General features: G+C 42.5%; 1 protein-coding gene across 1 annotated transcript in view; it reads left to right on the forward strand.

Annotated features, from left to right (window-relative positions):
- LOC121920602 (cytochrome P450 4F22) overlaps window positions 1-12,041 on the forward strand; it is a 40,211-nt gene extending 28,170 nt beyond the window's left edge. Inside the window, exons 8-10 of the mRNA XM_042447731.1 lie at window positions 967-1,010; window positions 9,210-9,302; window positions 11,585-12,041. Of these exons, the coding sequence (XP_042303665.1) occupies window positions 967-1,010; window positions 9,210-9,302; window positions 11,585-11,762 (315 nt within the window). The 3' untranslated portion in view covers window positions 11,763-12,041. The remainder of the gene's footprint in view (window positions 1-966; window positions 1,011-9,209; window positions 9,303-11,584) is intronic.
- The last annotated feature ends 839 nt before the right edge of the window (window positions 12,042-12,880 follow it).

Genomic DNA, 12,880 nt, shown 5'->3' on the forward strand with positions numbered 1-12,880 from the left:
TCGTTCTTCCTAATGTTTGGGCTGGAATAGCTTGTCCTTATCATTTGTCCTATTCCTAGCCAGTCCAGAGATTTCATCACACAAAATCATAGAGTTGGAAGAGAACCACAAGAGCCATCCAATCCCCTGCCATGAAGGAAATCTCAGTCAAAAGCAATCCCCTACAATGTCCATCCAGCCTCTGTTTAAAGACCTCTAATAAGGAGGACTCCACTAGACCCGAGGGAGTTTCTTCCACTGTCGAACGCCCTCAACTGTGTCAGGAAGTTCCTCCCAAATGTTGAGGTGGAAACTTCTTTTCCTGGAGCTGGCATCATTGTTCCAAGTCCCTGTTCTTTTGGAGGCAGCAGAAAAGAAGCTGTGCCTCGGTTCCGTCATATGACATCCCTTTAAAATATTTAAAACAGGGCTAATCATATCACCTCTTAACCTTCCTCTCTTTTCCCCCTCTAAAGCAACATACCTAGCCTAGCTCCCTAAGTTGTTTCCGGGATCCATGGTTTTCCAGACCCTTCACCATTTTTAGAGTCACTGTCCTTTTTGGATACACTCTGGTTTTTTCTGAACATCCCTTTTTGGAATTGTGGTGGCCCAGAACTGGACACAATATTCCAGTGGGGCCTGACCAGAGCAGCGCACTGATTTACGTTGCCTTTGACCTAGACACCAGACCTCTATTGAGTAGCCTAAAATTTGCAATTGGCCTTTTTAGCTGCCACATCGCAAAGTTTGACTCATTGTTTCAACTGTATGGTCTACTGGACGCCTGTAGAAGATTCCTTTTCACATGTAGTCTCATTTTTGTTGAGCTTTTTTAGCCCAGCTGTCCCCTAGTTATTCAGGTCATTTGAAATTCTGAATCCTGCCTTGCCCTGGGGTATTAGCCATTGATAAAGATGTTTTGAATAGCACTGGGCCCAGGACAGAGCCCCTATGGGACCCAACCTGTTCACACTTCCTCTCCAGGATGAAGATGAAGCCATTATTGAAGCCCCCTTTGGTTCAGGCAGGTGGTGAACCAAATGTACAATCCATGTAACAGTTACCTTGTCTAGCCCACATTTTTTTACAAGCTTTTGTGTTTCAAAAATGCCAATGGGGAACCTTGTCAAAGGCCTTACTGAATCAAGATATCCTATATCCACAGCATTCCCCATTCTTACCAAGCTGGTAATTTTTATTTAAAAAGAAAGAGAAGAAGAATTGAAACTTGTTGACTTAAGTTGGACTTAAGTCATTTTCAGTGACTTGACATGAACAAAAATGATAGTTGAATAGTGTTTGACCTGAGAACTTATGATATTTTTAGTGACTGTTTGTGCTGGTGCCATTCTCACTTTGTTTTAGCAAGCAAGACCTCCCTCTAAAGTTCGGATGCCGCACTTCTCAGAAGGGAACAGCAAAATGTGTGTTAGTAAAAAGGGCTTGAGGCAGAAGGATCCTTCTAAAGCTTTTTTGAAAAGCCTTTTAGAAGGCGTCCTTTTGAGTGTGGGAGTGCAGACAGGCTGCCAAGCAAGACCTTAAGAAGTCCCACCTCAAGCCCTAACAATGCCTTTACTTTTCATTCTGGGAAATGTAACCATAACCCTCCTTTTTTTTCCCTAGGTTAAAAGTTGGCCTCCCAGTCTTGAAGACCTCGAGACTTGGCTTTGAAAGTATCTTGAAAGGACTTGAAACTCAACTTAAAGGTAGAGACTTGAATGAAGACTTAGATTAAAAGACTTGAATACATCACTCACTGGCTGTCTGACCCTCTAAGATTTTACTGGAACCCACCAATAAGTAGCAAGAGTCCTCACCCCTTCACATGGCACAGAAGTCACAATGCTGCCTCTGTTCTTTATCCACTTCCCTCACAGCTACTATAAGGCCTCTTTCAAATGCCAGGGGCCTCTCATGTTGCATTGTGCCTCCATCTCTATGCCATCACCAAGCGTTGTTCCTGACTTGTGGGCAAATCCCACATAAAAGCAGGACCTCCTGTCTCTATGAATGTTTTTGCCCCATGAAAGGGTCATCGCCCCCTCTGGTCCTTGTCATGCCCGTAGCCCGGTACCATTTGGCCACAACAGGACATCAAATGAAGTCCATAGTTTTTTGCCCTGCGTGGATTTAAGCCAGGCGTCCCTGTCCCCAAACGCTGCTAAGGGCCATTTCGTCGCGCTGCTGGATCCACATCAGCGTAAAACGGGTTCACGGTGTCACACGGCATGGCGGAATTGACGGCCATTTTGCTGTCAGATAGTAGATCCAGTCAAAATGGTTTGTGCAGCATTCGGTACTGACTGCCGATGCACTACAAGAGAGCTGAGCAACAGGATGGCCTGAGATGTAATCACTTGGTGTTTCCTGTAATAAAAGAAATACATATCAGGAGATAGGAGGAGACAAAGGCCTGTTACAGACTGCCAAAATAAAGCTGCTTCAGGTATCTTTGGAGGTTTGCTGTTTTAAAGTTATGCATGCCATCCGAAGAATCCAGAAGCTGCACCAAAGCTTGTAACTCCAGTGCGTAAGGAATGGAGTTGTGGCTTTGGCACGACCTCCAGATTCTTAGGACTCTGTTTTGGCCTTGTCCACCCACAGTTAACAAGCTTGTTTTGTTTGTGAGAATGTCACGGGGAACCCGGTCAAAGGCCTTACTGAAATCAAGATAGTCTAAATCCACAGCATTCTGTCCTCATCACCAAGCCGGTAATTTTGGATCAAGAAAGAGAGAGGTTGTCTGGCATGACTTTGTTTTCTTCTTTCTCTGAAACCCATGGTTGACTTTTTGGTGATTTAGGGCATTGGCTTCTAGAATGTTCAAAAGCCAAAGCACAGAATGAACTCAGGCTTGCTAGAGAGTTAAGAAACACAAAAAAAGGGCTTTTTTTGGATATGTCCGCAGCAAAAGGAAGAAGAAGGAAACGGTAGGGGGCCACTGCGTGGAGAAGATGCAAAATGCAACAGAAAAGACAGAGAAAAGGCAGAAATTACGCAACACTTTTTCTTTTTGCCTACCGTCTCCTCAGAAAGGCAAAGGGTGCTCAACCTGAGGAGATAATGGAGCAGAGGACAGAATAGGGGAATTTCATCATCAGCACAAAATAAGTAAAGAGATAGTACAGAATCCTGTTTAACAATAAATGAATTATAAGTCTCCAGGACCAGATGAGCACATCCAAGGGTATTAAAATAACTGGCTATGTAATATTGGAGCCATTGGCAATAATCTTTGAAAACTCCCTGGAGAACACGGAAAAAGTTCCAGCAGACTGGCGGAGGGCAAACGTTGTCCCCGGATCCCTTCAAAAAGGGGAAAAAAGAGGAGCCCAACAATTATCGCCAGTTTAGTCTGACATCATACCAGGAAAGATTCTGGAGCAGATCATTAAACAGAGAGTCTGTGAACATCTAGAAGCCAATGCCATAATCAACAAAAAGTCACAAGGGTTTCAGAGAAACAAGTCATGCCAGACAAACCTAAAATCTCCTTTCTTGATAAAATTACCAGCTTGGTAGATGAAGGGAATCGGTGGATTAGATAATCTTTGATTCAGTAAGGCCTTTGACAGGGTCCCCCAAATGCATTCTCACAAACACAGCTTCTTTGTAAAAATGTGGGCTGGACAAGGCAACTGTTAAGTGGAGTTTGTAATTGGTTGACCGGCCGAACCCAAAGGGTGCTCAACAATGGCACCTTTTCATCCGGAGAGAAGTAACCAGTGGAGTCCCACAGGGCTCTGTCCTGGGCCACAGTGCTTTCAACATCTTTATCAATGACTTGGAGGAAAAATTGGGGGAATACTTATCAAATTGTGCAGATGACACAAATAGGAGGAAAGCTTAATACCCCAGAGGACAGGATCAAAATTCAAAAAATGACCTGAATAGACTAGAAAGCTGGCCAGAGCTGAACAGAATGAACTTCAACAGGGAGAAAGTAAGGGTAACTGCACTTAGGGCGAAAATTGAAATGCACAATATAGATGGAGACAACCTGGCTAAAGGAGAAACGGTGAAAGGGATCTAGGAGCCAAGTAGACCACAAGTTTGAACGATGAGTCAACAGTGTGGATTGGCAGCTAAAAGGCCAATGCATTGTTTAGGCTGCCATCAATAGAAGTATCGTACTAGATCCCAGGAAGTAATAGTGCCACTAATTGCTGATTCGTGCTCTGTCAGGCCCACCTTGGAATATTGTGTCCCATTTGTCTGGGCGCGCACAATCAAAAGGAAATTGAGAAACTGGAGGGTGTCCAAAGGAGGGCGACTAAAATGGTGAAAGGTCTGGAAAACCTTGCCTATGAGGAACGACTCAGGGAGCTGGGGATGTTTTAGCCTGGGAGAAGAGAAGTTTTAAGAGGTGATATGATAGCCCTAATTTAAATACTTGAAGGGATGTCATATTGAGGAAGGGAGCAAACTTGTTTTCTTGCCTGCTGCTCCAGAGACTAGGACCCGGAGCAATGGATGCAAGCTACAGGAAAATAGATTCCACCTCAACATTGGAGAATTTTTCCTGACATAAGGGCTGTTGACAGTGGAAAACCACTTCCTCGAGTGTAGTGGTGAGTCTTCCCTCCTTGGAGGTCTTCAAACAGAAGGCTGGATGGCCATCTGGTCGCGATGCTTTGATCTGGTGATTTCCCTGCATGGCAGGGGTTGGACTGGATGGCCCTTGCGTTCCTCTTCCAACGGTATGATTCTATGATTCTATGCATCATTTAAATAGCAATACCTCCAAAAGACCCCGAAGCAGCTTTAGTTTGGCAGTCCCTGTAACAGTCAAAGTTTTAGAGCAGAAGTTTTGTTTCCCCCGAGCATGTAGGAAATTGGGGGGTAAGAACCGTGGACTTGGCCCAGAAGCAAAGCAATATACTTTTGGCTTGAACAGCGGACTTTATTATCTCCAACAGTACTTGGTTTCTTTGTACAGTTTGGAGCTCCACATTGGGGCCTTTGACTTTTTGTGGATCGAATAATGATGGTCTTCTTTTTTTCCTAGGGAAGTCCTGTTAGGTCCTACTAGAATAACGCTGCCAGAAAAGTGACCAGAAAAGAGTTGCCCTGGAAACAAATCTTAGGAGATTGACAAAGGAAAACACTTCCCTAGGCCTTTTTTGTAGGACCTTGGCCAGTTTATGGATTCGCTAGGGCCCACTTCTGTCTCGGGCAAGATCCTGAACCACTTTCTAATGGTCCTCCTGGGTGGAGTAATGTGGTCCCCTAACCCAAGCCGTCCACCATAAGGTTTTTAAAGGGTATTTCCTGGGACGTACTAAAAGTGGGCACTAAGAACTGGCAAAAAAGCACACCACAGTTCAGCCGCCCCCATAAAAGCTAAATCTAAACGGATTTCCTTTATATTATTTGTAATTCACCCATCCACAGCCTTTATGGACTGACTTTAATGTTCACCATTTGTTGACTTCTTTGGGTCTGTATAATACACACACACACACACACACACACACACACACACACACCTGAAGAGTCTTCTTCTTCCAATCATATACTGCTTACTTCTCCAGCACATATTCTTCCCCTCCCTAGAACTGTCACACCAGAGGGAGAGGTTCCTCAGATAAACAAAAGAAAAGGAAAAGGAATATTGAACCAAGGACCAAAATTGAAGAATAACAAAACACTAAGTAGACTGCTGATATTGCTTGTACTCCTTACGCCTCTTCCAAATTCAAATACTCATGAGCAGCTTTTGTTGCATGCTTGAACTGCTTATATCATTTGATGTGTGAACTGCTTACATTATCTGTCATTTAGCCTACCTCTGCACTGCAGAAATAATCCAAATTGGCGCCACTTTAATTGCCATGGCTCAATGCTATGGGATTCTGGAACTTGTAGTTTTGTGAGACATTTAGCCTTCTCTGTGAGAGAGCTTTGGTACCACAACAAACTACAAGCCTCACAATTCCATAGCATTGAGTCAGAGCAGTTAAAGCAGTGTTAATGTGGATTATTTCTGCAGTGCAGACACAGCCTTAATAAATCTTTATTTATTTATTTATTTGGCTTATATATTATATTTCATCTCCCAGTCCCCCAGAGTTCCCAAAGCAATGCACAACAGGTGAAATTTTCAAACAAGACAGAGATAAAAACTTTAAAAGCAAATTATAATGATAGAATCATGGAATCATGGAATAACAATTAGAGTCCTTAAACTTCATTTTAAAACAAACAGTGGTTTCAAACACCAAGGAATCTACAGAAGAATACCATTTTCAATACCTTCCAGAAGCTCAAAACAGATGGAGGTAGCCTAACTTCAGGAAATTCCACAGTTAAGGTGCTACTACAAAGGAACCCCTGACAAATATGTGCATCAACCTAGCCTCACATGGTGTTGGGACATGCAAGAGGACCTCCTAAATTAATAGTAATTTAGTGTACCTATGTTCCTTTGATCTTTTAAAATTCATCCTTGGTTCCAATACATGTTCATATTTTTTTTTAATTTGGGATTTATTTATAGTGGGTCCTTGGTATCCACTGGGATTTGGTTCCACGATCCCTCATGGATAACAAAATCTGTGGATGCTCAAGTCCCATTAAATGCAGTTGCATAGTACAAAGGTGTTCCTTATATAAGATGGCAAAATCAAGCTTTGTTTTTTGCAATTTATACTTTTTAAAAATATTTTTCAAGCTGTGGATGCTTGAACCCAAGGATAAAAAGGACTGACTGTATTTTTCCTTCCATTGATTTTTGGGCCTTAGCTTGAAATGGTTCTAGTCATTTTGCCCATCTTAGACAGGGTGACCAGTCATCCTCATTTCCAAGACATGTCCTAGATTTCTATCCTGGAAGAATTCCAAAATACCAATTAGAGTCCTTAAACTTCATTTAAACTTCATTTCTGAGCATGACTAAGAAGCATGAATTTATATTTATATTAGCATTTTTGGCTTTTATTTGGTAATTTGCTTCATTTTTCTTGTATCATAGAATCATGGAGTTGGAAGAGACTGCAAGGGGCAGCCAGTCCAACATGAAAAGGAGCCATTGTTCTTGCAAACAAGCTTGTAAAATGTGGGCTAGACAAAGTAACTGTTACATGGATTTGTAACTGGTTGACCGGCCGAACCCAAAGGGTGCTCAACAATAACTCCTTTTCATCCTGGAGAGAAGTGACCAGTGGGATCCCACAGGGCTCTGTCCTGGGTCCAGTGTTATTCAACATATTTATCAATGACTTGGAGGACAGAATTGGGGGCATACTTATCAAATTTGCAGATGACACCAAATTTGGAGGAATAGTTAATAGTTAATACCCCAGAGGACAGGATCAAAATTCAAAATGACCTGAATAAACTGCAAAGCTGGGCCAAAGCTAACAAAATGAAATTCAACACGGAGAAACACAGGAGCATGCGCCCATTTTAACCAACAGACTTTGAATATTTGTGGTTTTCCAATTTGCAGGGGGGGGTGGTCTGGAATGGATCCCACGCAAATTGGGCGTGACGACTGTAGTTGGAGGAAGGTTAATTATGCTCTTTCCAGGGATTTAGGAAGAGGACTCAAATTCTGTTCTGACCAACTTTGTATCAACTCCAATACAAGAATGAAGAAATTATGTCTGACTCGCTAATAACACTGAGATTTATTTGAATGATCTGTCAATCCCAAAATCTGTGAAATGTCAAGCCAAACACCGGGCACCACAAGTCACGAGTAAGGCTGTATCCGTACTACAGAAATAATCCAGTTTGGCGCCACTTTAACTGTCATGGCTCCATGCTATAGAATTCTGGGAACTATCCTTTGTTCTGGTATTGGCTGACCATATTTCCTTGAGACCAAAACTGGACATTGGGATGGCAAAAACATGACGGGATTATGTAATATTCTGTACTCGTGAAAAAGTAAGAGGATAACAAAAGTTTTATTAAATGAACCTATTGAGCTAATAATTAGTCTTCATTGACAGAACTCATACAGGTATTTAAGTAAATATAGAAGGGGACTATATTTCACCCAAATCACCCCATGAATATTTTTCCCATGAAGTAATCTTACACAGCAAATTTCCGTCATTCATCACCTTATCACAAAATTTCTCACACTCCATGACACAATTTTATGTTTTTGTTTTTTTGTTTTGTTTTGGGTTTTGTTTTGTTTTTCCTGTTTGCTGACAGTCACAATTTCAAACAGGGAACTTCAAACCATTTTAGCAATGTAACAGGTCATTTTTCTTGAAAACGGGATAAAATTGGCATTTATATTATAAAAAATGGGATGATCTGGAAATATGAAAAAAAGATACTGTCCCATTTAAAATGGCACGTATGGTCAGTCTATTGTGCAAAGCTCCGGTGCCACAAAGAAACTACACTGCCCAGAATTCCATAGCATGGAGCCATGGCAGTTAAAGGGGTACCAAACCAGAATATTTCTACAGTGCAGATGCAGCTGCCAAGCACCTGGATATTCATGATGAATGGCTGAGAGACTATGCTGGACTCAGTAGATCACCAACACCAGAACTTTTCTATAGACTAGTACCATCAAAAGGACATACACACCTGCAAGATATTTGTGACACTTTGCATTTACAACTAGAATGGTAGAAGAACTCTCTCTGCTGCTGGAACCAGGATGATCAGAGATTCCTCCTTTTCCAGGATAAGTCCTACATTTTAATCTTCTGTCCAGGAGGAATTTCAAAATGCCCTCCATTTTGAGCATCTCTAAGAAGCTTGAACTGATATTTATATTTATTATATTTTATTTGGTAATGTGCTCCATTTTTCTTCAGTGTCCTCCATTTTGTTGTGCCTTGTGGTTAGAACATCTGGTCACCCTGGGCAGGACCCACATTTCTTTCTGAAGCTATGAGGCTATTTTCTATAGCTTGGCTGTTCTTTCCAGCAACCATTGCCTAATAAGTGCTCTTCCTGTGTGAATCATAAAGCAAGATCTCTTAGACCTAGCTTATGCTTGCATTTAACAAATGAATCACTTGGTGTCGTAGTAATTTCCCCACACACACACACTTTCCGTAATGTTTAGCCATTTCATTTTCTCTCTTGTCTGCTGTTTGAGTTGTTCCAGCTCGTTGGTAGTCTGCGAACTGGCTGTCAAAACCTTTGAAAGTGTTCAGCAATAGCTGGACTTGACTTCCCCTTCTCTGGGATCTTGCCTCACTCCCTGCTTCTTCTCTGCCTCATGCAACAGATGCTTAAAATCTGTTATTATTCTCACAGGTCTATAACCCATACCGCTTTGATCCAACAACCATGAGGCATCAGTCCCCGTTGGCTTTTGTGCCCTTTTCAGCAGGACCCAGGTGAGCAGGAATTCATAGCTTCCCAAACACTCAAGCATTATTCAGATGGTGAAAATAATCCACAAAGAATCTGGGTTGAATCTTTGTTGTTCACATGCATTTCAAATGCATCCAATTTTTTTTTCTTTTGTCGGGGCTTCCAAAAGACCCCCTAACACAGGATACTTGATCTCAAGTTTTTTTCTATGGCGCGTTATAGACGGGCCTTTAATATGCCCCCGTCACGTGCTAGGGGTTGGCCGAGGATCTAGCATCCATACCGGCCTCACCCCTAGCACATGACGGGGGCGTAAAGATGGCGGCACCCTATACACACGGGCGCCGCCATCTTTACATGCTGGATGCGTTGCATCCACACGTGTCGCCCCGGAAACGACGCTGCAAATGCGCCCCTTGTGCTTTGCGGCGCCTCTTCCAGGGCCTGAGAAGGAGCGTGATTTCCGCACTCCTTCTCGGCAGCGTCCGGGAGCCGCGCCGTTTAAAGGCTGCAGCTCCTGGACGGTGCAAGCGGCGGCGGCAGCAGACCGCCGTAATCCGGCGGTCTGTAACGTGCCCAAGTTTTTCTAAAAGAGTCACACTTGGCAGTGTGGATAACAGAGGCAAGTAGACCTGGGATAAACTGGGATAAAATTCTGCATACCTCGAATGTGCTTCGAATACATCTGCATCTTCAACTCCATCTTTATTCGAGCGCTGACACATATGAGCAACCAAATTCACAAAGATGTACATAGATGCTGTTCTATAGTGTGAATAACAAACCTGAAATGCATAAGTGAGATTATTCATAGTCACGCTGAAAAAACAACAACATGTGAATAACCCCTAAATTTTGAGGGGGCTGCCCAAAAATCCACTTTACCCATGATGATCTTGGATTTTTCCTGTGTTTTCCCAAAAGATTTGCATTCTCAGCTGTGTCAATAACTGATGCAAACAGACCTAGGATAAACTGGGATAAAACTCTGCATGCCTTGAACGTATACTTCCACATCATTAACTCCATCTTTATTTGAGTGCTTGCACCTATGAGCAACCGAACTCACAGAAATGTGCAAAGATGTGGTTCCATAGTGTGAACAACAAACCCAGAATACATGAGATTATTCACATAGTCACAATGAAAAACAACAACATCTTAATGACATCTCAGTCCTTGGAGTCAGGCTTCTCAGTCAGTGGTAGGTGGTGGCATCCATTTCAGCAAGACAGTGACTACCCTTGTCCCCAGGTTAATAGAGCTATCCAAGGCACATAACTTATTTCAAGGATAGGGTTCAATGCCTTTAAAGTTCAGACTGAAATGCAGACTCCATCTGCACTGCAGAAATAATGTGGTTTGACACTGTTTTAACTGCCATGGCTCAATACTGTGGAATTCTGGGATTTGTAGTTCTGTGAGATATTTAGCCTTCTCAGTCACAGAGCTCTGGTGGCACAGCAAACTACAAAGCCCAGAATTCCATAGGATGCTGTCATGGCAGTTAAAGTGGTGTCAAACTGCATGATTTCTGCAGTGCAAATGCAGCCTTAGTGCCATCATAACAAGAAGATACACAATAATAGGGTTCAATGCCTTAGATAGCTTTAAAGTTCAGACTGAAACTGAGGCTCTATCCGCATGCCATGGTTCAATTCTGGGATTTGTAGTTTTGTGAGGCATTTAGCCTTTTCTATTAGAGAGCTCTGGTGCCACAGCAAACTACAAATCCCAGGATTCTATAAAATGGAGTCATACCAATTAAAATGGTATCAAACTGGATTATTTCTGCAGTGCAGCTGCTCTCCACAACACAAATTCATCAGTCAAGGAAATCATTCTAGAACATGGGTGAGGGCATTTGTAAAGTATAAATTGTCCCCTAGTTTGAATATAGTACTTTTCTGCATTAGTGCTATCATATGGCAGTGCTATTATATGTCATGAGGATTTATCTCCCACTCCCTTTAGGTTTGTAACTGTCGTAGCATATGATTCTTCAGAAGAAAAGTACTGTAGGTGGATGTATGCGAGGAACTTCAAGCACAGAACACTGTGCAGATTTGCCTTAAGAAAGTCCTGTACTATGGAGCATTGTGGGGTAGATGCAGAGCCATCTGTGATTTATCGCTCATAAAAGGACTGTCTTCATCCTTCCTTCATCCTAACATACCTCACCACCTCATGGTTTCTTTTCACAGAACATCAGGCCAGTCTATCTCTTTTGCTGCTAAGATATGAGGTGGTTGTTGTTATGTTAGCTACTTGCCTTCCATAAAATTGGCCTCTCTCCCCTTTGCAGGAACTGCATTGGGCAGAATTTTGCCATGGCAGAGCTGAAGGTGACCTTAGCCCTGACGTTGCTCCGGTTCGTAGTGAGGATAGATGAGACCCAAACTGTACGGCGCAAGCCAGAACTGATCCTGAGGGCCGAGAATGGGCTGTGGCTGCAAGTGGAACCTCTGCCTGCCAAACCTTGATCAGAAAGCCCTAAGACCACTACCACCACCATCATGCAACTGGAAGTCTGTGGCCTTAGCACTGAATCTACATTGGGATATGTGCAGAGGATTTGTGGTGGTCAGAGGAGCAGTCTTTCTAAAGTGGCAAACCAGAGCAGGACTGTATTAGTTGTGTATCTCTACCACTATGCCATCCTTGCCATTGCTGTTTAGCCCTGGTTTTGTGAATGAGATAAAGAGATCTTCTACCAGTTATGTGCTACTACATTAAAGCCTTACAGGTTTTGACTATAAAAACGTTGTTTTACTATTACTTTAAATCTACAACAGTTGTTCTTGCATCATGGTGGCTAGTCTATTTATTTATTTACTTGATTTATATGCTGCCTTTCTCCCAGGCCGGGATCCAAGGCAGATTCCATAACAACCAATTAAAAACATTTACAAAAAGTTAAAAGCACCACATTAAAGCACTATAAAACCGATTAAAAATCATACAAAAGTTAAAAACAGATAAAAGATACATCTGTATGAGAAAACTTTCCCTGCTTAAGTATTAAAAGCCTGCTTAAATAAGAATGTTTTTACTTGCTGGGAAAAGGAAAGCAGGGGTAGGGCCAGTCTAGCCTCCCGTGGAAGGGATTTCTAGAGTTTGGGAGCAACCACCAAGAAGGCTGTCTCTTGGGTCCTCACCAAGGGATCCTCTGGTGGTGGTGGGACCAAGAGAAAGCCTTCCCTTGATGATCTTAAAACTCTGGGAGTTTCATATGTGGAGATATGGTCTAGTCTACTTTAACTACAGTCTACTCTTAGTTGCAAAGGACCATGTCTTAAGGCAAATATTCCAGACACTCTTTGGTTTCTCCTGCTCAAGCCCATTTTGCTCCTCCAAAGTACTTCCCTTGCTTTGTTGTGTTCCTTCAAGTATTTCTGACGTATGAGGATTCCCAAAGTGAATATGTCATGAGATTTTCTTGACAAGATTTGTCCAGCGGGGGTTTGCCTTTGTCTTTGCCTCCAAGGCTGAGAGGATGCAGCTGTTGAAACAGAGGGAAAAAAGTTTAGAGTGACACGTACCTAAAACCTAGGATTTGATATCTCTTTAACGTTACTGAAGAGGGGTGACTGCATCTACA

Source organism: Sceloporus undulatus, chromosome 2, assembly GCF_019175285.1.
Source record: "Sceloporus undulatus isolate JIND9_A2432 ecotype Alabama chromosome 2, SceUnd_v1.1, whole genome shotgun sequence".
NCBI classification, from domain to species: domain Eukaryota; kingdom Metazoa; phylum Chordata; class Lepidosauria; order Squamata; family Phrynosomatidae; genus Sceloporus; species Sceloporus undulatus.